This window comes from Mirounga leonina, unplaced genomic scaffold (assembly GCF_011800145.1).
Source record: "Mirounga leonina isolate KUSES-001 unplaced genomic scaffold, KU_Mleo_1.0 Mir_93, whole genome shotgun sequence".
In the NCBI taxonomy this organism is placed as follows: domain Eukaryota; kingdom Metazoa; phylum Chordata; class Mammalia; order Carnivora; family Phocidae; genus Mirounga; species Mirounga leonina.
In genome coordinates this window covers 56,741,293-56,768,191 of record NW_023270854.1, presented here as the reverse complement: position 1 = coordinate 56,768,191, position 26,899 = coordinate 56,741,293, and the positions used below count along the sequence as shown (strand labels likewise).

Here is a 26,899-nt window from a genome sequence, read left to right as displayed (position 1 = left end):
TTACTTCTTATTAACTTAGTTTTTAACCACATGAGCAGCTTTATCCTTACAGAATGGAGGAGGCAAGTTCTAATTAGAGGCCAAATGCCACAGAATGTGCTCTGATGAATATCTGTCCACATGAACAGGGAGACATATGCCGAGAGCTGGTTTGATAAGAGGAGGAGGAATCTGGGCGTGCTTAGGGAAGAATGAGTAGAAGCACACAGATGTATGAGGTCAAAGATAAAGTGCATCTATTTCCCATCTTATGACATTGCTGCATCTGAGGTTCCAGGCACAAACACATGGCATACCTAGTAAGTTAAGAGGAAGTGAACTTTTCTTAGTATGTTCTGAGACAAAGGCCCTCCTGAGACTAGGTCTTTCTGTTTTTGAGTCTGGGGCAGAGAATACAGGTAAGCCTGTCTAGAAGCAGTCTTCACAGTGGAAGATTTGACCTGTGTACTTGAGTTCCTTAGACCCAGAGCATCAGGGGCCTCATCTCTAGGGGTACCTGGGTGGCTCAGTCAGTTAAGCGTCTGCTTTTGGCTCAGTTCACGATCCCAGAGTTCTGGGATCGAGCCCCACATCGGGCTCCCTGTTCAGTGGGGAATCTTCTTCTCCCTCTCCCTCTGTGCTCTCTCTCTCTCAAATAAATAAATCTTTAAAAAAACAACCCTCATTTCTAATCTCATTCAATAAGGGTCCTCAACTTTCCTGAAGTCCGTGGGTAAACAAGCAAAAGGAAAGATGTCCCCCCAAAACAGTCTTAGGCTGCCTTGCTGTGCTAATCAAACTGTGGTTGTCAAGCTTTGTGTTCTGGGCAGACTTAGAGGTATCAGGGACTGAGGCAGTACTCTTCCAAGGGTCAAAGTGTCAAAAGCATTCCTTAAGTCAACAATAATCAATAATAAACAATAAGTCAACAATAACACATCCACTATCACAGAATAACAATGTCACACATGTGAATAAAGCATTCACACTTATCCTCTTTTCCTTGCCACCCTCCAGTGACTCTGGGTCATACGCCGTTTTCGATCCTGACAATACTTGGAAGAGTCAAAAATGCAACATTCCTCCAGGTTCTGGTGAACATGCAATCATTTTTTGACATTACCTTGAGAACATACATACGTTTTTTGGTTTTACTTAAAGCAAACTGCACTTTGATGTGTGTATGTCAAACAAAATCCAACCTACCCAGCTTAACAGTCCTACTGGAAGGTTTTGTCATAATAGTACGTATCCTCACTTGTGGCGAGTTTATTCATTTTATAAACTGATCAGAATTTGCTAGCAAGCCTACTTTGAATTCAGGGTACACCAGGTGACCAAGGTACCCCCTAGCCATTTTTCATGCATTAGCACATTTACTTCTCCTGCCAGTGCTACGAAGAAGAAGGTGCTAGTATCAGTGGAAAACGGACTAGAACTATCTGGAAGCTTAGGTCCAGAATGGATAAGTAATTTGTTGCATTACTTTTAGCTATTAGTATCAGAACCAGCACTCACCCCAAGTCAGTCAGACTTTAAAGTGAAAGAAGTTAACCAATGGGCATTCTCTTCTCTGAATTGATCCAAAATATTTACAAAGGCAGTAACAAAGTTACAAACCTTTATAATTTAGAATGGTCAATTATGCTCTGAGTCCTGTCAAAAAACCTAAGCATGCAGTACATATTGAACATGCCTGGAAACGCTGGTAGATTATAAATGCTTACACAGAGACCATAAAACACAACTTGACTGCATCATAATTTGATAAGGAACTAAGGCATTTGCTCTAATAAAAATTAATAATTTCATTATCAATACTTGCTTTTTTTTTTTTTTTGCCAAATATATAAGAGACTTGGGAAAAGATTTAGATGACCCAGGACCTCTTTAAAAATTGTCCAAAGCGTTCTGGCAGCTTTAAGACGTCACTCAACATACGGTAGTTGGTGCTCAATTAGGGGTTGATATGGCTAATGCTGATGTTTCTCCATGATAGCAAAACCCTCTGACAGAGGCTGACAGATCATAGTGCTAGAACAAGGAACTTGGTCAAGCCCCTAACTGACAGATGTGTACAAAATGTACCTGTCATGGTTTTGTGATTTTCTTTTTCAGTGTTAAATGGCCCATTAGACACAGCTGGGAGAGGCCAAAGGCCATTGACTGATAATCCCCAGAGTCTTCTCTTCATTTCTCCATCTCCTCAGTTTATTCAAACTACACAGGAAGCTGCCTACAAAGGTTTCCAAATCATGCCTAGATGTAATGTTAGCAGGCTCATTCTTCACAGCCAAGGGGCCTGCCTGATACCTTCCAGAGAACTATCAGGGGACTTCAAGAGTCACTGGAGAACTCTAAAAGCAAAAACTCCCGTTTGGTCTTTCTGGAGCCCCTTCCAAACCTCTCCTACAAAACTGCTTGAGTAGTTGTATCCTACACTGCCCCCCTCAGATGCCATGCCCTTGGGTTCACACAAAGGGAGAGTGCTGACCCAGTGTTTAAAGGCAGTAGGATTTGAGGTGTAGGTATCACAAAGCCTCTGGGGCATAAAGACCTGTAATGAAGGTGCTGAATGCATTATAATAAAAAAAGGTGCTGCATTGTTACAATGTTCCTGTACTCTACCCAAATATAAGGATGCTACTCAATGCAATGTATTTATATCTAGAGTCTAATAAGGAAGATACTTTTTTATGCCCTTTTAATGCTTATAATTAAAAAAGGCTCTTAATGGTTTAATGTGTTGGAAATGCATTAAAAACACGATGCCCTTTGGCAGAGCTGTTTTAGAAGTAGAATTAGAACACTTTAATTTTTTCCTGGTAAATAAACTTAAATTAAAAATAAATTATCTTCCATTCAGTGAGGTCTCTGGTCTGTATTCCCTGTGAATAATAGCCATTGTTAGATCTTAGAGAAGCTCCCACCTGCCCCCAAGGGCCCACGGTCAACTGTGTACATCCAAATATATATTGTAACACCAGTGGCAGTTTTGTACGGAAAAGACAAATCGGGTTGTTCTTGATTTGGGAAGAAAACAAATCAGGTTTTGGCAGGGTTTAATTTCAGATCAGCCCCCTTCCAACCAAAATGATTCTTTTTCTCCCATACGAAGAACTAAGACTAATAAATAAAGAGACACAGTGAGGCTGGCCTTCAGTGGAATGCAGGGATCATATAGGGTGGGTAAGGCCCCCTCACTGTGAAGCTATCGTGTCTCTTTGCCCATAGGTGAATCTCATCCACGTATATTTAAAATGAGTCTTTTCAGTGTCACGTTTAGCAAACATGAGAATTAACATTTTCAAAGCAATATTAACCTAAATCTCATGAGACTTAGACTAGAGCAGGTAGGACAGAGGGTGCTACTATATAAAGCCACTAAAGACATCCTCAGTGTGTGTGAGGAAAGACAATATGATACTCTCTAGCCCTGTAGTCAGCAGAGCATTCCCATGGTCAGGGCTGTTGATCCCTTGCTCACGTATGCAGGTGTTTCATCAAAGCCCATGGCCAGGACACAAGGGAGCAAAGAGACACCAATATATTTGTTCTCATGCAACAGTTCGACTGCTGCCACAAAGGAGAGGAGATACATGAAAACACACCATACTGGGTTGGACACAAACTCAATCCCTCCCAGACCACAGGGCATCAGAAGGTGCAGAGACTCAAAGCAGATGAGAAATATGTCCCGCGGCTCATGTCACTGAAGGTACTACAGATAAGATAGCTATAATTGCATGTTATCAAAGCAACTGAGTTCAACAAAAATAAATTTTAATGTAACATATATTCAAAGTTTCTATTACAATTACGTAAAAGGTTATAATGAGGGATCTATAGAACAAATATACACTTCTATGCAAATAGGTATAAAAATGTACCCACTTTATTAGTTTAAGAGAACGGTACATTATAAAGAGCACTCTAATTTCTTGTATCACTCTTTATTCAATGGTTGACCGGATGGCTGTACCATTCTGACATAGTACTTCCTGGGTACTTATTTGTACTTGACTCTCTGAAAGCAGAGCAGTACTACCTGTAGTCTTTAGTAGGCAAGACTTCCATGAGTCATAAAGGTGAAGCATTTTTTAATACATTGAGCATTATTAATTTCATTGGGAGCCCAAGTTGGTGCTTAAAGTCTCAAAATAGTTTACAAAGAATCACATAAATGAAGTATTCACAATACAATTATCAGAGTAATTAAAAAGGTACAATCACACATGCTATAATATGAATGAACCTTAAGGACATAATGCTAATGGAATGGGCCAGTAACGAAAGGGCAGATTTTACATGGTGTCATTTATATGAGGTAACTTGAGTAGTTAAATTCATAGAGATAGAAAGTAGAATGGTAGATGGCAGGGCCTGCAGAAGCGGGGAAGGGGGATCTGTATGGCTAGAGTTTCAGTTTTGCAAAATAAATTAGTTCTAGTGATTGAATGTACTCAACATTATTGAACTGTACACTTAGGAATGATTAAGATGGTAAATTTTATGTTATGTGATTTTACCACAATTAAAAATAAGAGATAACCTAATAAAAAAATCTCCTGCTTCTCTCCATTCTCTCTCTCTCTTTCTGTATAGCATTTATCATAGCATATATGCGTGTGTGTGTGTGTGTATACATATATATATATTTTAAATTGACTGCACACTTCCTCCCTCAATAGATAACCCTAATGGCAGATCTTGTCCTGTTGCTCTCCCCTCAGAGGCAGGAACAGTGCCTTGGAAATATGAGTGTTCGATAAATACCTCATGAGTAAATTTTTTTAAAGGTATAATCTTTCTTTTATTTTTTCCCCCCAGATTTTTAGTTATATTAATTCTAAAGAACACATTTCAGTTCAGCTTTTTTTTCTTTTCACTCTCACCAAACTTAATTGTTAGGTCATTTGTTTATCACCATCCTTTTAACTCCTGGGGCCAGTTGTTAGCAAGTCACTTAGACACAGTTAAACAATAACTAGTATACATAAAAAGCAATATCCCAAAATAAAACACATAAAAAGTCTACTGTGAAAATTAATCTAACAGCATCTCCCATTTCTCTTTTTTAAGTAGCTACCACTTAATGGCTTTTGATACACAGCTGCACATAATTATAAGAATATAAGATTGAATAGAAAACACAAACTAAATTATATTTTGCTTAAGTGGATACTGAAGTAATTTCAACCCTCTGAGGTTACCCGACTACACCTGAACTGCAAAATTGGAAAAACACCTGAGTATGTGTATAAATCTTGAAACTAGCTCCTTACTATAATCATTTTTTTAAATACCCCATGTAGGCAGAACATATTGTCACTTGTAAAATCCCTTTGTAGATAATATCCAACCTGATCTTCACAAACACCTGTGATACAGCAAGGCAGGTGTCACTGCCCTTATTTAAAGATAAGGAGACGGAACCAGAGAAGCTAAGTGACTTGATCAAGGTCACATGCAGAGCGCCTGTTCATATATTTGAAAATAATTTTCAGAAACATAAGAAGAAAGAGCTCGGGAAGTGTGTTACCATACAATTCTAGAAAGAAATCTGACCAGGTAATGAGATTGTGTCTACTAGCCACACATGAAAATCAATTCCATTGCCCAGAGAAGGACAATAAATACTGATCTTGCCATTTTAATGCAAGAAGCAAAACCCATTTTTATGGGTGTCACCAAAACACGATAGGACAGGTCTCACTGCTACAACACAGAAATGGAAATGGAGAGCTTGTCCAAAAGAAACAGATTTAATAGAAGAAATGAGAGAACAATGTGTCATGAATGCAGTACTCCACTGCAGAGAATTCTATGAGCCCGTAATATAAAACTGGTTCTCGGATTTTCAATTCACTGGGTAAGTAATATTTGTAACACATCTAGGGCAATCAGGTTGCTAACATCCAATTATTTTGATTGAAAATGTTAGAAGATTTTTAAAAAATGGCAGTTAACTTTTACTGACCATTTGCTATATGTCAGGTTCTGTTCTAGGCACCTTATACACATTGGCTCATTAAGGCTTCATGGCCACACCAGGAGATATATATTTTTATCATCAGCCCTGTTTTATAGATAAAGCAACAGAAGCCAAGAGAAGGTCAGCTATACATGGTCCCATGTATAGCTCCGGGCAGAGCCGGAATTCAATCCCTGGCAGCAGAGCCCCAGAGCCCGTGTTCTCAATTGCTGACTTGGGTTCTAGTACCCTCCAGCACCATCATTGCATAAAAATGATACTCTAACACAAAAAAAGCAGGCAGGGTATCTCAAAATAAGAGTCATTTCTTCAAATTTAATCTATTTAGCAGTATTAAAAACTCACTATACCCCCTCCTTTTGCTCAGGCTTCTGTAAATGTCATCATAGACCTCCGTCCATGGGTCTGCAGAGCAGGACTGGAGAAGCACGTGAATGGAGTTTCCGGACAAGGATAAAATAAAAGTGAAAGTCAAAGACTTTAAGGGTAGAAACACACAATGGATCATCTCTTTAGAAAGGGAACAACACATGAATCACAGAATCTTCATGTCGAAGATGTCTGCAGGGTCAACCAGTTCAATCCTTTTCTGAATACAGAAATCACCTTCTACAATGTCAGGTTCTGCTTGAATGGGTCAGCCATTGGAAACTCACTACTCATGATTCGGTTCTTGTCAAATTTGTGCAGACCCTCTGTTCTTCTCCATCACCTTTCTAAATTCTTTCCATCACTCCTCATTGGTGGAGCAAGGTTCCAGAACCTTTCTTAACCTGGGTGCTATCCCTAGAGCATAGTCCGTTTTGTGCTCTCTTTCATAAAATGCAGGGAGCAGAAATAGGTGTGATAGTTATAGGGAGGCTAATTAGCACTGGTACAATAAGACTATTACCTCCAACATGGGTGTTTGGCTTTTTTTCTGCAACCTAAGATTATAGTAAGCTGTGTGTGTGTGTGTGTGTGTGTGTATGTGGTGGGGGGATGGTAGTAAGGAAATAATAGTACAGAGTGATATGGATCATACTGTAGATTCATATGCATTTAAGCCAAATTCTCAATCTCTTTTATATATGCTGCTGCTAAATTTTATTACTCTAATTCCACAGTAGTACTGTTGGGTTTTAAACCATACAGGATAAATGTGCAATTATTCCTACTACCTATCACCCTATTAGAGTCATCCACTGTTCAAGCCTGGCCAAGGACAATTTCTATCTACTCTGCATACTGCTCAGAGGCCCTCCCAGCTTATAGGCTCCATGACTTGCTCTCTGTGAGCCCCAAATTTTTTAGTCTCTAGTCTGCCACACCTGTGTCCTTCCTTGTACCTCAGTCCTGCCTTCCACTATGTCCCACTGCTCACTGGCCATGGCCACCAGTCTTACCTTCACATTTTTTTAAAAGCCTCAGGGTGAAACTATTTTTTTCATACAGTAAAGAGAAATTTGACTTCACTTTCCTCACCCACCTCAATGTCTCCCCCCTCTTATTTCTAGCTCTGACTCTCCGACCTAACATACCCCTGTTTCCTAAGATTGACTATTTCAACCATGTTCAAGGAACGTGCAGGACACTCCAGGAGTCGTGTCAACCTCGGGTTGCTGAAAACTGAAAAAGCATGCTTTGTCATTAGGCTTCCTTGCTTACACGAGGTTGAATACTTTTGAAGACATAGTGTTGGCATGCAAATATCAATTCAAAATTGGTTTTAATTTCTTTAAAAGGACTGACAATCTGTAATGAAAGGTATGGTGTCTCTTTGAGAGTTATATATGTACACATCAGGCAGCAATAAAAAAAAATCCAAGCATTATATTCAGGGGAAATGTATATAACAGTTGTGTCAGTAGCTCAAATGTACAGGCAGAAAATCAAGAGACAAGACAAAATCTGTAAGGGAGAACAGGACTGGAAACATTAAGTAGGCAGGGTTGTTAGTGACAAGAATGAAACAGATGGCTCCTCTCTCCAGTCTAAACAATGGAATTCTAAGCCTTTTTTGGACAGAACGGGAGACTATATATTGCCATGCCCAAAATAGGATTCCTTAAAATCACATTGAAGTGAAATCGCACTGAATGTACTGCTCACAGAGCATGCCTGGAGGACAGAAGGTCCCGTGGGCTCCCGTGTCCCCCCCGTAATAAGGGGGTGTCTGCATCTGCCCAGGAGCCTTCACAAGGCAGTTATCAAATCAATAACAGGTTTGGAAACAAGGCCTCTACTGTGAAATGATATATCTGGTGTTATACATCGCTACTGTTTGCCCTGCAACAGATGATAGGATCATATATACAAGAAATATAAGAAATTATTTCACAAAAAAGGGCAGTTTTATTCAACTAAAAAGAGAGAGGAGATGGCCGTCGTTTGGAGACATGAGGAAGAGAAAGCATTTTCAAACTCCTTTCTCCTTGGACCTGCCAGCCCGGGCTGTGTGAAGGGCCAGTCCAGAGCTGCAATTTATTCCAGAGACCCCACAGCTGGTGGTAGATCTGGGAAAGAGACGCAGGGTTGGCTAGAACCAGCCCATCATGCATCCCCAGAAGGTGGCTGTCCCCTTTTCTAATGAAATTCAACAACAACAACAACAACACAAGAACAGAATTCGCCTATAAGTTTGAACTTGTGGAAGCAGTATACTTCATATTATAAAGAAAAAGTGGAACATCTACAAGCTGTTCAGGTTTCATCATTTCTCCTACCAGCCAGGGGCAGACTGTGCTCTGAGAACTCTCAAAACCTAAAAAAAGAAATGACACATACGGCTGTGTCTACTTACGTAAAGCTATCTGAAGAATCAATTAATTCCCTAAAAATTTACTGAATTGCCTCACCTCAGCCCACCATCCAATACAGGGATTCTTCATGTAACTGAGGAAAGAACGCTTCAGTGTCCCAATATATTATCTCTCTACTTCCCTAGCCAAAAGTAGCCATACAAAAACAGCACTATTACCTCTCATGGGAGCTTGCTTCAGGTTTTGATTTTTATAAGATGCTACATTTCTCCCTCCATCAACCCTACTTTATTTAAGCTGTGGACCAGGTTCAGCACAGTCAATTAGGACTTTATAATCTCAACTTGAAGACTGCATGCAGCCCACAAATCACCCTGGCTTATTTTACAAATGGGCCCTGTGTCTTTGGCAAGCAGCCCTTCCATTAAATACCCATCAATAAAAACAGCTTTAAAGCTATCTCTAAGATGGAATCTATTATTCCAAAGCCCCTCCAGGCTAAAAGCACATTAATGGTGAACATAAAACAAGGGGACCAGGGTGAGAGGATGTGACCTATGCACAGACATCATGAAAGGAGACAGTTTCTGTCAACTGTAGGGGGAACTCCTATATGAACTAGATGATACTCACAGGAAAGTGTAAATAAAAATAAGAAAAAAGGAGGTGGAGGTCTCCCAAAGATACCAAGCCTGGAGGTCCCAAAGTCCACAGGCTGTCAGGCTACCGTTCAGAGGTGAAGGGAATATCCGTTCCCACAGAGGGCTGGGGGAAGCAAATGAACCACCCGATAAACACGATGCTGCAGGTCAATGCCCAGAAAGATGCTAAGGACTCGTCCCAGGTGCCCCTCACTCACCGGCACACTTTGTCCTGGTTCTGAGGGCTGGCCCAGGAGACCCAGTGCCACCTTCCCCCGGCCTGGTGAGCAGCACGCTGATCTCATACTCCGTATCCGGGTCGAGGTGCCCAATTTTGTAACTCGTGGAGTCCACTGGCTGTCGGTCATTCCAGCTCCCACTTGCTGTGCAGTACTCCACCTCTCGGGCGACAATGGGCCCATCCCCATTGATGGAGTTGGCGTTGAGTTGAATCCAAAGGTAGGTTGCCCCCACGGAGGCAAGCTGAGGTGGAGCAATGGGAACGGGGGGCTCTGGAAGGCAAGTCAAAGAGCCATCTTTCAGACACCTTGCTCTTCCGTTTTAAACCAGCTAAATGTACATCAATTATTAAAATATAGAAGCCGTGAACATGTCAGAAATGAAGGGATGGGAATGGTTCTATTTAGGTTATTACGAAAAAGCATACTGGTAAAGCCTTTCACAATGTTCAAATCTGTGAAATAAACCAACTTTAAAACCTAAGCTTGATCAAGTAGGGATACCCTCAGTTTGTTTTAGGACACAACTCATTTTTCTCAGGCTCAAAGGATTTTTTCCCCCCACTAAAAGTAACTTGCTGAAGCTCTCTTGATGGTAGTACTTAAGCTCCAGGAGGCACTCTATTGCCAACTTCCTTATTGAGAATGTCTTCGAAATCATCAAAGGTGCTAGTTACCTATCTCATTAAATTCAGTTTCCTTATATTTATTATTCCACAGATATCATCAATTTTAAAATATGGCCAAAATTATAGTTTCTCTCAGCATAAATGCACTTCCAGGATGACTTGTTGCCCAAAAAACCCATCACAGTGGACTCATTTGGCCGCAGGAGAAGTGAGACGTCTGGATAACACAGCCCACCACAGCTGCTGTTCAAGGAGCCTCCCGGAATGAGTCTCATGAAAGCAGCGGGTAGAAAGGAAACTCTAATGCAAAGTGCAAGCCATGCCCAGCTTGGTAAAATTCTAAGCAATCAATAGCAAATACTCTTTAAACCCAAGAAAGTCTCTTTCATTGTTTAAAACCTGAGATGGTCTCTTTCTACATCATTGTCTGAGAATGGAGAAATAGGCAATCTTGTTTTAAATAGTATTCCCAGTCTGTCAGTGAGGTGTTGGTTGAATGGCTTGCCGGGCACCAAGTGAAGGCATCCTATATTGCCCAGTGTTACTGTACATCATACTGGGAAAGGAGATAACTGTATAAAATAGCATATTTCTATCTTCATGGATCTCCATCAGAGAAAAAAAAGTAAGATCTAGTGATTTTCTTTTTTTTTTTAGTTTCAGAGGTAGACTTTAGTGACTCATCTGTTGCATATAGAACCCAGTGCTCATTCCATCAAGTGCCCTCCTTAGTGCTCATCATCTAGTTACCCCCCCCCACCTCCCCTCCTGCAACCCCGTTTGTTCCCTAGAGTTCAGCATCCCTTATGGTTTGGCTCCCTCTCTTATTTTTTTTTTTTCAAGCATGTTTCCACAGGTGGTTTGTGTCTCTTTGGGCTGTGTGTATGTGTTTCAACTCCTCAGTTAGCACATCTGAATGCACAAAAAATAGAGCCTGCTATGTTCCATTTGCTGGTATATGCTGGCTTGCATGCTGCAAATTCTGTCAGCTCCACAGCAGACACAGCCAACTAATCACGGTCCTGTTTCCTGCTGAAAGGGATCTCACTGCAGCTAAGACCATCTGACCTTGGCCCTTGACATGATACCTGGTGGGTCCCTAGACTAAGATACCAATAACAGTAGTTCTCCTCGTTGGGTAGGGGTGTCTTTGTTCTTTTTCTGTATTCAGGGTACAGTGCATCTTACTGATTTTCAAAAATAGCTGGGAAATCTCATTAGACTGAGTCAAAATAGACACTAAAGGATGAATTGTATTTGAAAGACTACAAAATTCATGTAGACTTACTAAAAATAATGCTCCTATTGTTTGTAAACTACAACTTTGTGCTAGCTCCTCATTTCTTTAAACAGTTCTTACTCAACTCATCATGACTTAACATCAATTTATATCATTAGGTGATTCCTTGAACCGAGACATGAAATGGGCCTTTTATAGTATATCCCAAGGCAGTTATGTAGCCAGGCTGAAAGGGCAGTTAATTACTCTGAAGTTGCAAATTCTAGCAAGGGTTGCTGAACTGCCATTCAAAATACAACTCAGGGGCAAGGCCATGAAGGTTAGTGAGCACACCAATTCATTTAGGATATTGTTACTAGTATCCTAAAATAGACATGACTTTAATGCTTGCTTGACCTGAGAATATTTTCTCCATTAATTCCCCATGAAGAAAAGTATCAAATATGTGAACCTGGAACAATTGTACTAGACATTCCAAGGGACTTTTGGGTTGCTGGAAGAATCTGTACAAGAGTAAGTCAATATTTAAATTTTGAATAATTTTTCCCAAAGTGAAGGAAGGAAGAAAGGAAGAAAGGAATTCCACCTATACTAAGTGACAGATGGCAATTTAAAATATATGATTCAAGCCCACTTATACCTGGACTTTTTGCAGTACTGTAAATGTATTTTCTCTTCCTCATGATTTTCTTAATAACTCTTTTCTTTAGGTTACTGCAAGAATACAGTATATAATATGTATATAAAATTTGTGTTAATCGATGGCTTATTTTATCGGTAAGGGTTCTGGTCAACAATAGGTTATTAGTTAAGTTTCTGGGGAGCCAAAAGTATGTGGATTTTCAACCATGCAGGGGTTGGTGCCTCTAACTCTTGTGCTGTTCAAGGGTCAACTGTATTTCTAAACCAAGCCAGCAATGAAAGAATTTATACACATACAGATATGTAAACATATATCTAATGATAAACACATGTGAATGCCTAATACATATCTCATATAATTAAATGATATTGATATACATGCATATATATACAAATTATGGAGATTCCATGAAATATTTTTTATGTCCCAGATTATCAAAAGCAGTGGGAGACATGAAAAAGATAGGAATGACAGTTAATAAATGACGTGGGTTTCATTTGGAGGGCTGGCACCAAATCAGTATGTGACCTTAAGAGAATTACAAACTCTATAGACTTTAGTTTTTCCCATTTTCCGAAGATCAACACTTCAAATACTACATGCATAAAAAAAAAAGAGTTAAATTATATACAAGTGGCCTCAAAAGTGTCACTGCATATTTTAAAGTAATTATCTCAAGGTAATACTTTATTAAGTATAACTTGCTAGTAGAATTCAGCATGTTATCTCATTTTTAAATATAAAATATATGAAAAATATGGCTATAAAATTATAAATGGAGGAAAAGTCAAATTTCAGATTTCAGCCGCAACTGTAAGCTGGCTGTCCTGGGTTTGGTCATGTGCAGAGATGAAAAGAGATGCCTGGACATTTTTATCACAATGAGCCAAGCAACCACTATGCCATCCTAAGACAGGAAAATGTGCTGCATAAATGTGAATAATAACCCATTCATTCTTTGTGCTCACGTTTGCTCTGGAAGACTAGAAATTTATGATTTACTTATACCACCCAGCAAATGAAGTTTTTCACAGGGGCCATTTTTAGCAAGGTTACGAGATTTACATTATACTGATAATGAAGCATGATGCCTTAAGAACAGGGCTGGTCACAGTGAAATGCTGTAGCAACTATCAATCAGAAAATGGGATACAATCACAAGAACTGAGCCAAGAGGAACATTAAGTACTAATAATGATAATAAAGAACTCAGCCATGGAACACTGAGGCTGCTACTTTACTGGATTTGTTGGCAAACAGTGTCCATTTTCTACACGGTGACTCCTCGCTTCTCAGAGAACCTTCTGCAGAGTAGGGTGTGCATTACTGTGAAGAGTTAGTTTTCTTATGACTATTAAACCTAAATTCCTAAACTCAAGTCCTAGTCAGACCAGCTAAAGTTTCACCACAAACCAAAATTCCTAAGAATATGCTGTGGCAAAATTTATTAGCGGGGTACATATTTCAATGTGCACAATGTCAGTCATTGCTGCAAATTAATACTGCATGGGGCAGGCTCACCAACAAACATTTCTCTCATAAGCCAGGAGTCATAAGCCAGGAGTGACTAATATTGGCAGCAGGGATTTCACAACAGAAGCATATGCCAAAATCACCTACAGATTTTATAACAGAGGCCATGTCCCCAGAGATTTTCATTTAATACGGGTGTGGTGGGGGGAGGGAAGAATAGCTGGGCAGGCATTTATGTTTTAAAATTTGGAAAGAGGGCAGTGACAAGCGTTTCTAAATGAAGCTCACTGATGTACAGGAGCAGAGGGTTACAATCACCTCGCTCCCCCCCACCTCCGCCCCATCATGGCCCTAACAGGAGCTGGCTGCTTACTATGTATACTGTTCTAAGTGCCTTTCTTTTTTTTTTTTTTTTTCTAAGTGCCTTTCATATACTTTTTGCACTTGACCTTCTTGATCACCCTATGGTGTAGGTGACATTATTAATGTCTACATTATACTTTATACCCTGGCCCATGCCCACATAGCTAGTTCTGGGGTTTGAACCCCACGGTCTTTAAAACTGCGTGCACAGAGAAATTTGCTGATACGAGGAAGAAACTGTCCAAAAGATATCAGCTTTATGTTTTATATTTAACAAATGCAGGGGAAAAAAAATTCATCAACAGGCATCATTCTGTTCTCCTAGGACAAAACAGCAATGGCCTGCCACAAATTACCTAAAAATGCCTCACTTTACATCTAGAAGTCCAAATTATTCTGTCTGGGACCAAGAATTGCCCTAGCAGTTTAATATCATAAACTCCTCAGCCCACAAAAAAAGCATTAGACCAGCAATGGAAACTTATTTTCCCTTTTTTTTTTCCCTCATACCCCACCTCCCTGAATATAATGACTCAATTTTTCAGTCATGCAAAATATAGTAATGGAACCTAACTGCGACATTATGAGTTTTAACTCAGTATTATCAATATGGCTTGTGTGATATGACTGAGCATTTTTATACTGGCATTGCTTCATTTTATTAACCACCCTGCTATCATAAACACGCTGGCTGGTGAATATTTGCATTTTAAGTGATTTTCTATCAGTAAAAAAAAAAATGCATTCCTTAAAAAAATTTATAGGTTGTAATCTCTGTATACAGAGTTGGCAGAAGAACTTGCTAAGAGCACATTCAGTGCTTTTGTATGCAACTAAACCAACATAAATAAAATACATTTTTCAAAAATATTGCTCACGTGCAAAATTTGTACTTAAAATGCAATCCATCAATGTAGCCTGTCACCAAGCTCCTTTTCGGAGACAGACAAGGATAAGTTTGAGAGTTAAACAAATAATGAACTCACAACCATCTGACATGTCTATTTTAATAGATTATTGAGGGGTATAAAAATGCATTAAATACCTTTAACTACCAATTCTGCATAGTTTGATATTCCAACACCTCCTTCGGTGCGAATCATGCAGCGGTACTTCCCAGCATCTCGTTTTGTTGTGTTCATGACATTAAAGGAAGCTATGAATCGCCGGGAACTAGTCACCTTTATTTCCTTGAGAGGAGCATCGCGCACATCAATGCCCTGTATAAATGGGGGTGGGGGACAAAAAGAGACAATATCAGCTGTCATACTGGACCGGTAAAACACCTGATGGCTATTATCCATGTTTTTTCCATGTGGATCTGGGTTCCGTTGTTTATTACCCAGGGGCTCTAGTTCTAGGGGAACAGCTGGCCAGGAAACTTAAATTCTGCCATGATCAACACTTTCAAGATTGAGGGATGCAAAATTACGTGTGCAGAAATGTCTTGCTTTTGTCCTTTAAGATATTAATTATGTTAAGTGAGCTCACCGGGAGTAGAAAAATGCATATGGAAAAATTCTTTATTTGATTCCCAAACGATCACCATTTGGTATTTTCATACCACTTTGTCTTATGTTTTTATGCTTGGCTAGGAAACAAAACTGATTCATACACTACCCTACTGCCAACCTCATTTTATCTATGAACAAATAAATAATTTATTAAGAATTACATTAAAGACATAAGTAGGTATTAACATATTCCTTACCGAATAGGTCTGATGGACTATTCTAAGCTTTACGATGTTCTTCCAGGATACAAAAACCAAGTAGATGCTCAATTATTACTTAAGTGTGAAATGCTACAAGAGAAGTTTCTCCCCATCCCAGAGTTTCAAAACCACATAAAACAGGTTCCCTCCGTGTAGCACCTTTGTCTTACACCATCCTTAACACATGAAGTACGTCTTTAGTTATGGGGCCTTAGAACTCCATTCTATGCTTCCTATAATTTAGAGTCTCATAAGAAGGCTACAGATTTTAGTTCTTAATAGCTGTTTACAATTCCCAGGAAAGAGGCTATCTTTAATATGTCATTTGCAAGCATTGAGTAGAAAACAATGGGCACAGACCTTACAGCTAACGCATGATGCCAAGCACTCTGTCCATTTGTTCACTCAGAATCCATTCTGCCAACCAGGTGCTATCAACTGTGTTAAGACACTAGGCTCACAGTGGGGAATGACAGAAGAGTAGTTATGGTGCGCACGGCACTTTAGTTAGTGGGAAGTATAGGCCGGAAATACAGAATTACAAGTGATGGCCAGTGTGGTGAAGGGACAGATCAGATGGCTCGCAGAAATCACCATCTTTAGATATGGTGGCTGTGGGAGGCCAGTTTGAGGAAGTGAGCTGAGATCTGAAAGGCAAGGAGGAGCTAACCAGGCAAAGGGAGAGGGTGTGAGAGAAGGGGCATTCTGTCTAGTCAGAGGAAACCGGGCAGGAAGCCCGAGATGGTTAGAGAGAACAGAAAGCTTTGGATGAAATGAAGGCAGCTCATGGAACCAGGGAGGTAAGGAAGCACCTACGCATTCCGGGACTTGCAGGCAATATTAAAGTGTTTTTATGTATGAGTATGAAAATGCTAAGCTACACATAATAAAACTCATCTATATTACTCAGTGATTTATATTAGCAAAGTCGTTTAAAAGCTTTTATCCGTGATTTTTTTTCTTTGGCAGTATGCCCTAACGGGCATAGGTTTGGAGTTAAACTGACCAGGGTGCCAAAGCTAACTTCAAAGTGATTTACCTTCCTAGAGCCTCCCTTCCCTCATCTACAACAAGATGATATGACTCACTTGCAGGGCAGTTGTGAGAATTTAAAGATATATACAAAGACACTGGCTTACTGACTGGCACCACACATCCCCACCCAAATTCCGGACCAGCTGAGTGATGAAGTCAAGGAGAAAGGCGGACAGGCTGTCAACGTACCACTTTTATTACCTGTGAACCTGGTATTACAGAATATGGCTGAGATGCAGTAACAATGGGCTTGCTAATACTGAAGCACAGAATTAAAGACTCACCCACCCGGCCACTGGCCATCTTAGAAAAGCACAAAGGCCTCCCACATGTTGGGTGCTGCTGTAAAACTCACAGGATGGAAGAAGAGGGCTCCTACAGGGGGTTAGCTCCCAAAGAAGGGGCTGGGCTGTGCATGCTCCCAGCTTCCTTCCCAGGCAGCTCCCTTCCCAGGCAGCTCCCGCTTGGGCAGAGAAAAGGCATCAGAGTGCTGCACTGGTACAGTTCCTGCCACAGGGAAGGAAACATCAGGAGTGGGGAAGAAGAGTTCCACCAACATCACCTTCAGTGTTATCTGTCACAGCAGCTTTGTTAATAGCTTAAGAAGTTATAAATCAGAGCATGAAGTTCCATAGATAACTTACATGTCTTATGTCTGTCCTGGTTTTTACTAAATCCCCCAAATTTGGTCTGACAGAGCACACCAAGGACTTAGGAAAGTGAAATAAAATAGAATCAGTCTGGCATCATTAATTAATTCAATGGGGGACAGCATTCCTCTCTGTAGTCCACACATTTAGTCTCCCATCCTTTCTCGCAAATAAACAATCAATCCAATTCTACCTCTAGGAGTAACCTCAGATCTACTAACGCTATAAAGTGCAGTCTGTCTTTTTCCAAACTAAAAACAAAACAAATCTAATCTCCAAGTTTGAAAAAAAATTAAGCCCTAAAGAAAGGCAGATTTCATATCTGTAAGTATTTGTTTTATTAATAACAGCAACAAAAAAAGGCTACCTACTTATTTATTTACTCACTTGTGGCATGAATCCGGTAAGAATATGCTTCTATAGTAATCCCATAGTATCTTACCTGTTAGAGTACGCCTACTTCAAAAGAATGTTCATTCAAAAGAATTTGGAAGTATGCAGTTATTGATCACTCAAAACTATTCAAGGCTGCAGCGAGGGCTCTCAAGTTTGAGAAAACCTCTGTTTTGGATTTATACATATGTTGAGAGGAGTATTACTTCATAGTTGATGTCTCCATGCCACAGATTTATTCTTTAAAATAAACAGCTTCAAGCTAACAACTCTACAGGACTCCAGTACATCAACTCTCAGGGCTGGGGCTTTCTTTTTGAATCCCATGTACTGAGTCACACAGAAAGTTAGATTCAGTTTCTTCAAGAAAAGTAGTGCATATGAAAGAGAAACCAAGTGCTAATGAATGATCATTTTAGCTTAGGACCCATACCAAATCATAGATCTTGAATGTTCAAGTCTGCAGGTCATTTTTGTGTTAAATCATTCAAAGGTACGTGGATCCAAGCATTCATTTAATGAACACTTTGTAAAAATCTCTTATGAGGCAAACACTGTATCATATACAGGGAGAATGGAGTTAAAAGAACAATCCCTTACCTACCTGAACTTAAAGTCTGGTGAGGAAAAACAGCCAAGTAAGGCAGTGATTATAGTACAAAGCAATAAACTGCATAAAACAGCAAGCCCAGGAAAAGGGGACCACACTGGAGAAGGGTGTGAGGGTTGGGCTGGCTTTCTAGAAAGCACTACTTGAGGCCAGGCTGGAGGATGCACAGGAGTTTCTCAGAGGGAAGGAGGAGAAATGGAGCCCAGTGAGTGAGAAGAGCTTTGCAAAAGTCAAGAGCCAAGACAGCATGGAACGATAAAGGAAATACAACTGATTCCATGCAGCTAGAACGAAGCGCGTCTGGATAGGCAGGTGATGAGGCTAGAAGGATAATCACAATATGGCATATTGAGGATTATAGTTTATCTTGATGCCAGGAATGGACAGATTTTAGGTAAAGGGGTGACATGAACATATCTATAGGTACAGTAACAGACTGAAGGAAAAAATGTGGGATCCCAACTGATGTCAAGGGAAATCGGTAATTTTTTTTAAGAAATCAACAAGTGACACAAAGAGGGATGAGAGAGGGGGAGGAAAGGATTCTAAAAATATTTAGGATTCTAAAGATATTTAGGAATTAAAATGGATAAAAAGTGTATTATACTGCAATAACACCCTCCTTTTGTAGCAGACTAGAACGTCTTCAAGTTAAGAAACAGATCTTATTCATTTGGTGTACATGGGTGCACAAGAAATAAAACTCAACAAATATTTGCTGACTCTAAAAATCATAGCCCCTGCAGAAAAAATATTCCATAGGTAGAACAGAAATATGAAGTTGCTAAATTAATAGATTTATACTCCAGGTCCTAAAACTGGATAATTAGCCTTTATTTACAAGGGAGACCAATACGGAAAATAAAGATATTTTAGAGATTCTGCATGTCCCTCAGTCAGCAACACTGCCCACTCATCATGATTGGGGTAGGCAGAAAAACAGTCCTCAGAGATGTCTACTGCCTAGTTCCCAGAACGTGTGAATATACTCCTTATGCATAGCAAAAGGAAGTTTGCAGATGTGATTAAAATAAGAATCTGGAGATGAGACAATTATCCAGTATCCCTGAATACTAAATTATCCAGATGGGCCCAATGTAATTACAAGGTAGGAGGAAGGTAAGAGGGTCAAATGCAGAAGAAGGAAATGTGACCACAGAACCAAAGGCTGGAATGATGTGGGTTTTAAAATGGAGGAAGGGATCATGAGCCAAGAAATGAAGCAGGTCTCTAACAAGCTACAAAAGGTAAGGAACAGATTCTCCCCTATACCTTCCAGGAGGGACCAGCCTTGCCATCACCTTATATTAGGACTTCTGACCTCTAAAACTACAAGATAATAAAGCCATTACGTCTTTGGTAATTTGTTAAAGAAGCAATAGGACACTAATACAGAGACCATCAGGATAACGAAAAAGTCTATGGTTTTTCAAAGATATACAGTAGTCCTGAATCCTGATTTGTCAGAGCTACAAGCAAATCCTTAAGATAGGTTTAGGTCTTAAGGGCTAGCAAAAGTTCTATTCACAGGTCATCACTGTAGACAAAAGAAAAGAACAAAGTTGAAAGACTCAAACGTCTCAACTTCAAAACTCGCTACAAAGCTACAGTAATCAAAAGTACAGTGTGGCACTAGCATAAGGACAGACACAGACCAATGGAATCGAGTAGATAGCCCAGAAACAAACCCTTACATACATGGTCAATGGATTTTCGACAAGGGTGCCCAGACCACTCAATGGGGAAATAACAATCTTTTCAGCAATTGGTGCTGGGAAAAATGGGTATCCAGGCAAAAGAATAAAGTTGGACCCTTATCTTTCACTGCATACAAAAATTAACTCAAAATAGATCAAATATCTAAAATTAAGATCTAAAACTATAAGTACCTTAGAAGAAAAACACAGGAGAAAATCTTCATGATGTTAGATTCAGAACTGATTTCTTCAATGAAATACCAAAATCACAGGCAACAAAAGAAAAAAATAAACTAGACTATCAAAATTAAACACTGTACATCAAAGGAGATTAAAACAATACAGAGTGGGAGAAATATTCACAAATCATATATCTGATAGGGATTAAGATCTTGAATATATAAAGAAGTCCTTCAACCAAAGCAACAACAAGAAACAAACAATCCAATTTAAAAATGGGCAAAGGATTTGTGACAACATGGATGGACCTAGAGGAAATTACGCTAAGTGAAATAAATAAGTCAGATAGAAAAAGACAAATACCACACGATTGCACTCATATGTGGAATCTAAAAAACAAAACAATGAATAAACAAACAAACAGCAGAATCAGACGCTCAGACCCGTAAATACAGAGAACAAAATGACACCTGTCAGAGGGAAGGAGGTAGGGAGAAGGGCAAAATGGGTGAAGGGGAGTGGGAGATACAGACTTCCAGTTATGGAATGAGTAAGTCATGGGAATAAAGGGCACAGCATAGATAATACAGTCAGTGGTATTGGAATAGTGTTGGATGGTGACAGATGGTAGGTACACTTGTGAGCACAGCATAACATATAGAGAACTTGAATCACTATGTTGTACACCTGGAACTAATGTAACATGTGTCAACTATACTCTATTTTTTTTATTTTTTATTTTTTATTTTTTTAAAGATTTTATTTATTTATTTGAGAGAGAGAGAATGAGATAGAGAGAGCATGAGAGGGAGGAGGGTCAGAGGGAGAAGCAGACTCCCTGCCGAGCAGGGAGCCCAATGTGGGACTCAATCCCGGGACTCCAGGATCATGACCTGAGCCGAAGGCAGTCGCTTAACCAACTGAGCCACCCAGGTGCCCAATACTCTATTTTTTTTAAATGGGCAAAGAAATTAAAAAGACATTTCCCCCAAAAAAGATATACAGATGGCTGATGAGTATATGAAAAGATGCTCAACATCGTTGGTCAATAGGGAAATGCATATCAAAACCACAGTGAAATACCACTTTACATCCAGCAGGATGGCTATCATCCAAAAAAAAATTAAAAATTAAAAATAACAAGTTGCCAAAGATGTAGAGAAACGGGAACCCTGTGCATCGCTGGTGGGATTATAAAATGATGCAGGCACGGTGGAAAATAGTCTGGCAAGACCTCAAAAAGTTAAGCAGAATTATCATATTACTCAGTAATTCTACTCCTAGATATAGCCCAAAAGAATTGAAGATAGGTACTCAAACACATACTTATATGCCAATGTTCACAGCAGCATCATTCACAATAGCCAAAAGGTGGAAAACAACCTAAATGTCCATTGATTGATGAATGGATAAACAAAAGGTGGCCTCTACAGGCAATGGATATCATTTAGCCTTAAAAAGGAAGGAAGTTCAGACACTTGCCACAACATGGATAAACCCTGACCACATTATGTTAGGTGAAATAAACCAGTCACTATGGACAATTATGGTATGATTCCACTTAAATGAGGAATCTAGAATGAGCAAATTCATAGAGACAAAAAGTAGAATGAAGGTTACCAGGGGTGGTGAGAGAGGGAATGGGAGTTACTTCTTAATGGATTTTGTTTCAGGTAATAGAAAAGTTTTGGAATAAAGAGTGGTAATGGTTACATAACATTGTGAATGTACTTAGCCAGTGAATTGTGCTCTTGAACATGGTCAGAATGGTAAACTTCATGGTATGCATATTAAGTCATCACTCATTACTACAGATCAACAGCATAAACTCTAGCTTTTGCACCTTTATTTGAAGACTGCCCTAAAATAATCTGGAATGCAGGTTAAAAATGATAGCAAAATATAGGTAAAATGTACTTGGTGAGTTGAATGGAGAATAGTAGGAGAGATGCAAAGCAGACCTGATATGTCCAAGCAGGGGCAGAAGAAGAAAGCAAGAGAGGAAGGCTTTATTCAGCTGGGTGGGGTGGAGCCAACACACAATCCAGATGGCAGAGCATCGTAGATGTCTACGAACCACCAGATACATCCGGCACAGGGCAGACCCACACAAAATATATTCTTAAGGACAATAAAAAGAGAAATGGATTTTTGAAATCTAATGTTTACTGTAGAAACTTTTTTTAAATATAAAAAATAAAAACTGTAGGTATTTAAAAAACTATACATAATCCAATTACTTAAAGATAAATATTGTAAATATTTTAAGGTATTTTAGTTTACTTTTTTCTAATGCATTATTTTCATTTAAATTAAATTTGAAATGGTGGTCGTATCTCTGTGATATCTACAGACTTTTTATACTTTTAGATGGTTCCAAAAACATGCTTTTTAATGTTTCCCATTTTATAGCTACAGCCATTATTTATGTATATATTTCTTTATCACTATATATTGAAATTATTTACATGCTTCACTATTATAAATGATGTTAGGACAATCCCTATGCCTAAAATTGTTGGTTTAAAGGGAATGAAAAATTTTAAGGTTTTTTTTTTTTTAATGGACAACATAAAAGACTTTAACGAGAGTTAATTATTGGGGCACCTGGGTGACTCAGTTGGTTAAGCCACTACCTTCGGCTCAGGTCATGATCCTGGTGTCCCAGGATCGAGCCCCGCATCGGGCTCCCTACTCATCAGGGAGTCTGCTTCTCCTTCTGACCCTTCTCCCTCTCATGCTGTCTCTCATTCTCTCTCAAATAAATAAGTAAAATTAAAAAAAAAAAAGAGAGAGTTAATTATTTATAAGAATTGGTTTTTTTTGTTTTTTTTTTAAAGATTTTATTTATTTATTTGAGAGAGAGAATGAGACAGAGAGAGAGAGCATGAGATGGGGGAGGATCAGAGGGAGAAGCAGACTCCCTGCTGAGCAGGAAGCCCGATGCGGGACTCGATCCCGGGACTCCAGGATCATGACCTGAGCTGAAGGCAGTCGCTTAACCAACTGAGCCACCCAGGCGCCCATATAAGAATTGTTTTTTAACAAGAGTTCAGATGGCTCCTAAAATCAAGTTGTTTTCCAACTCCTTTCAGATATTACAAAGAGATCAAATAGGACAGAGAATTGGCCTAAATCACTGATTTTTTTACAGTATTTCCAAAAAAGCGGGGGGAACCCCTCAGCTTATCTTGGGTAAAAGAGTAAATATACAGGAAAAAATTATATTTATTTTTGTGGTACTGCATGGCTTCCACAGTACAAATTCAGTTATTCTCCTACTAGATAGAATTTTAAAATTAAAATAGAGAGGAAAGTCGGAAAGAACTCAAATACATGGAGGCTAAAGAGCATCCTACTGAAGAATGAATGGGTCAACCAGGAAATTAAAGAAGAATTAAAAAAATACATGGAAACCAATGAAAATGAAAACACAACTATTCAAAATCTTTGGGATGCAGCAAAGGCAGTCCTAAGAGGGAAGTATATAGCAATACAAGCCTTTCTCAAGAAACAAGAAAGGTCTCAAGTACACAACCTAACCCTACACCTAAAGGAGCTGGAGAAAGAATAGCAAATAAAGCCTAAACCCAGCAGGAGAAGAGAAATCATGAAGATCAGAGCAGAAATCAATGAAATAGAAACTAAAAGAACAGTAGAACAGATCAACAAAACTAGGAGCTGGTTCTTTGAAAGAATTAACAAGATTGATAAACCCCTGGCCAGACTGATCAAAAAGAGAAGAGAAATGACCCAAATCAACAAAATCATGAATGAAAGAGGAGAGATCACAACCAACACCAAAGACATACAAACAATTCTAAGAACATATTATGAGCAACTCTATGCCAGCAAATTAGATAACCTGGAAGAGATGGATGCATTCCTAGAGATGTATCAACTACCAAAACTGAACCAGGATGAAATAGAAAACCTGAACAGACCTATAACCACTAAGGAAATTAAAGCAGTCATCAAAAATCTCCCAAAAAACAAAAGCCCAGGGCCAGATGGCTTCCCAGGGGAATTCTACCAAACATTTCAAGGAGAATTAATACCTATTCCTCTGAAACTGTTCCAAAAAATAGAAACGGAAGGAAACCTTCCAAACTCATTTTATGAGGCCAGCATTACCTTGATCCCAAAACCAGACAAAGACCCCATCAAAAAGGAGAATTACAGACCAATATCCCTGATGAACATGGATGCAAAAATTCTCACCAAAATACTAGCCAATAGGATCCAACAGTACATTAAAAGGATTATTCACCATGACCAAGTGGGATTTATCCCTGGGCTGCAAGGTTGGTTCAACATCCACAAATCAATCAATGTGATACAATACATTAACAAAAGAAAGAACAAGAATCATATGATCCTCTCAATAGATGCAGAAAAAGCTTTTGACAAAGTACAGCAACCTTTCTTGATCAAAACTCTTCAGAGTATAGGGATAGAGGGTACATACCTCAATATCATAAAAGCCATCTATGAAAAACCTACAGCAAATATTATTCTCAATGGGGAAAAACTGAGAGCTTTCCCCCTAAGGTCAGGAACGCGGCAGGGATGTCCACTATCACCACTGCTATTCAACATAGTATTGGAAGTCCTAGCCACAGCAATCAGACAACAAAAAGAAATCAAAGGCATCCAAATCGGCAAAGAAGAAGTCAAACTCTCACTCTTTGCAGATGATATGATACTTTATGTGGAAAACCCAAAAGACTCCACCCCAAAACTGCTAGAACTCATACAGGAATTCAGTCAAGTGGCAGGATATAAAATCAATGCACAGAAGTCAGTGGCATTCCTATACACCAACAACAAGACAGAAGAAAGAGAAATTAACGAGTTGATCCCATTTACAATTGCACCCAAAAACATAAGATACCTAGGAATAAATCTAACCAAAGAGACAAAGGATCTGTACTCAGAAAACTATAAAATATTCATGAAAGAAATTGAGGAAGACACAAAGAAATGGAAAAACGTTCCATGCTCATGGATTGGAAGAACAAATATTGTGAAGATGTCAATGCTACCTAGAGCAATCTACACATTCAATGCAATCCCCATCAAAATACCATCCACTTTTTTCAAAGAAATGGAACAAATAATCCTAAAATTTGTATGGAACCAGAAAAGACCCCGCATAGCCAGAGGAATATTGAAAAAGAAAAGCAAAGCCGGCGGCATCACAATTCCGGACTTCCAGCTCTATTACAAAGCTGTCATCATCAAGACAGCATGGTGCTGGCACAAAAACAGACACATAGATCAATGGAACAGAATAGAGAGCCCAGAAATGGACCCTCAACTCTATGGTCAACTAATCTTCGACAAAGCAGGAAAGAATGTCCAATGGAACAAAGACAGTCTCTTCAACAAATGGTGTTGGGAAAATTGGATAGCCACATGCAGAAGAATGAAACTGGACCATTTCCTTACACCACACACAAAAATAGACTCCAAATGGTTGAAAGACCTCAGTGTGAGACAGGAGTCCATCAAAATCCTAAAGGAGAACACAGGCAGCAACCTCTTAGACCTCAGCCAAAGCAACTTCTTCCTAGAAACATCGCCAAAGGGAAGGGAAGCAAGGGCAAAAATGAACTATTGGGACTTCATCAAGATAAAAAGCTTTTGCGAAGCAAAGGAAACAGTCAACAAAACCAAAAGACAGCTGACAGAATGGGAGAAGATATTTGCAAATGACATATCAGATAAAGGGCTAGTATCCAAAGTCTATAAAGAACTCATCAAACTCAACACCCAAAGAACAAAGAATCCAATCAAGAAATGGGCAGAAGACATGAACATTTTTCCAAAGAAGACATCCAAATGGCCAACAGACACATGAAAAAGTGCTCAATATCGCTCAGCATCAGGGAAATCCAAATCAAAACTTCAATGAGATACCACCTCACACCAGGCAGAATGGCTAAAATTAACAAGTCAGGAAACGACAGATGTTGGTAGGGATGCGGAGAAAGGGGAACCCTCCTACACTGTTGGTGGGAATGCAAGCTGGTGCAGCCACTCTGGAAAACTGTATGGAGGTTCCTCAAAAAGTTGAAAATAGAGCTACCATATGATCCAGCAATCGCACTACTGGGTATTTACCCCAAAGATACAAAAGTAGGGATCCGAAGGGGTACGTGCACCCCGATGTTTATAGCAGCAATGGCCACAATAGCCAAACTGTGGAAAGAGCCAAGATGTCCATCGACAGATGAATGGCTAAAGAAGATGTGGTATATATATACAATGGAATATTATGCAGCCATCAAAAGGAATGAGATCTTGCCATTTGCAATGACGTGGATGGAACTGGAGGGTATTATGTTGAGTGAAATAAGTCAAACAGAGAAAGACATGTATCATATGATCTCACTGATATGAGGAATTCTTTTTTTTTTTTAATATTTTATTTATTTATTTGAGAGAGCACATGAGAGGGGGGAGGATCAGAGGGAGAAGCAGACTCCCCGCTGAGCAGGGAACCCGATGCGGGACTCGATCCCGGGACTCCAGGATCATGACCTGAGCCGAAGGCAGTTGCTTAACCAACTGAGCCACCCAGGCGCCCGATATGAGGAATTCTTAATCGCAGGAAACAAACTGAGTGTTGCTGGAGTGGGGGGTGGGGTGGGAGGGATGGGGTGACTGGGTGA

General features: G+C 39.5%; 1 protein-coding gene across 3 annotated transcripts in view; it reads right to left on the bottom strand.

Annotated features, from left to right (window-relative positions):
- PTPRM (protein tyrosine phosphatase receptor type M) overlaps window positions 1-26,899 on the bottom strand; it is an 806,716-nt gene that overhangs the window by 415,675 nt on the left and 364,142 nt on the right. For all 3 annotated transcript variants that reach the window (XM_034995810.1, XM_034995812.1, XM_034995813.1), the window contains 2 exons: window positions 14,989-15,163; window positions 9,575-9,868 (listed from right to left, as the gene is read on the bottom strand). In XM_034995810.1, the coding sequence (XP_034851701.1) occupies window positions 9,575-9,868; window positions 14,989-15,163 (469 nt within the window). The remainder of the gene's footprint in view (window positions 1-9,574; window positions 9,869-14,988; window positions 15,164-26,899) is intronic.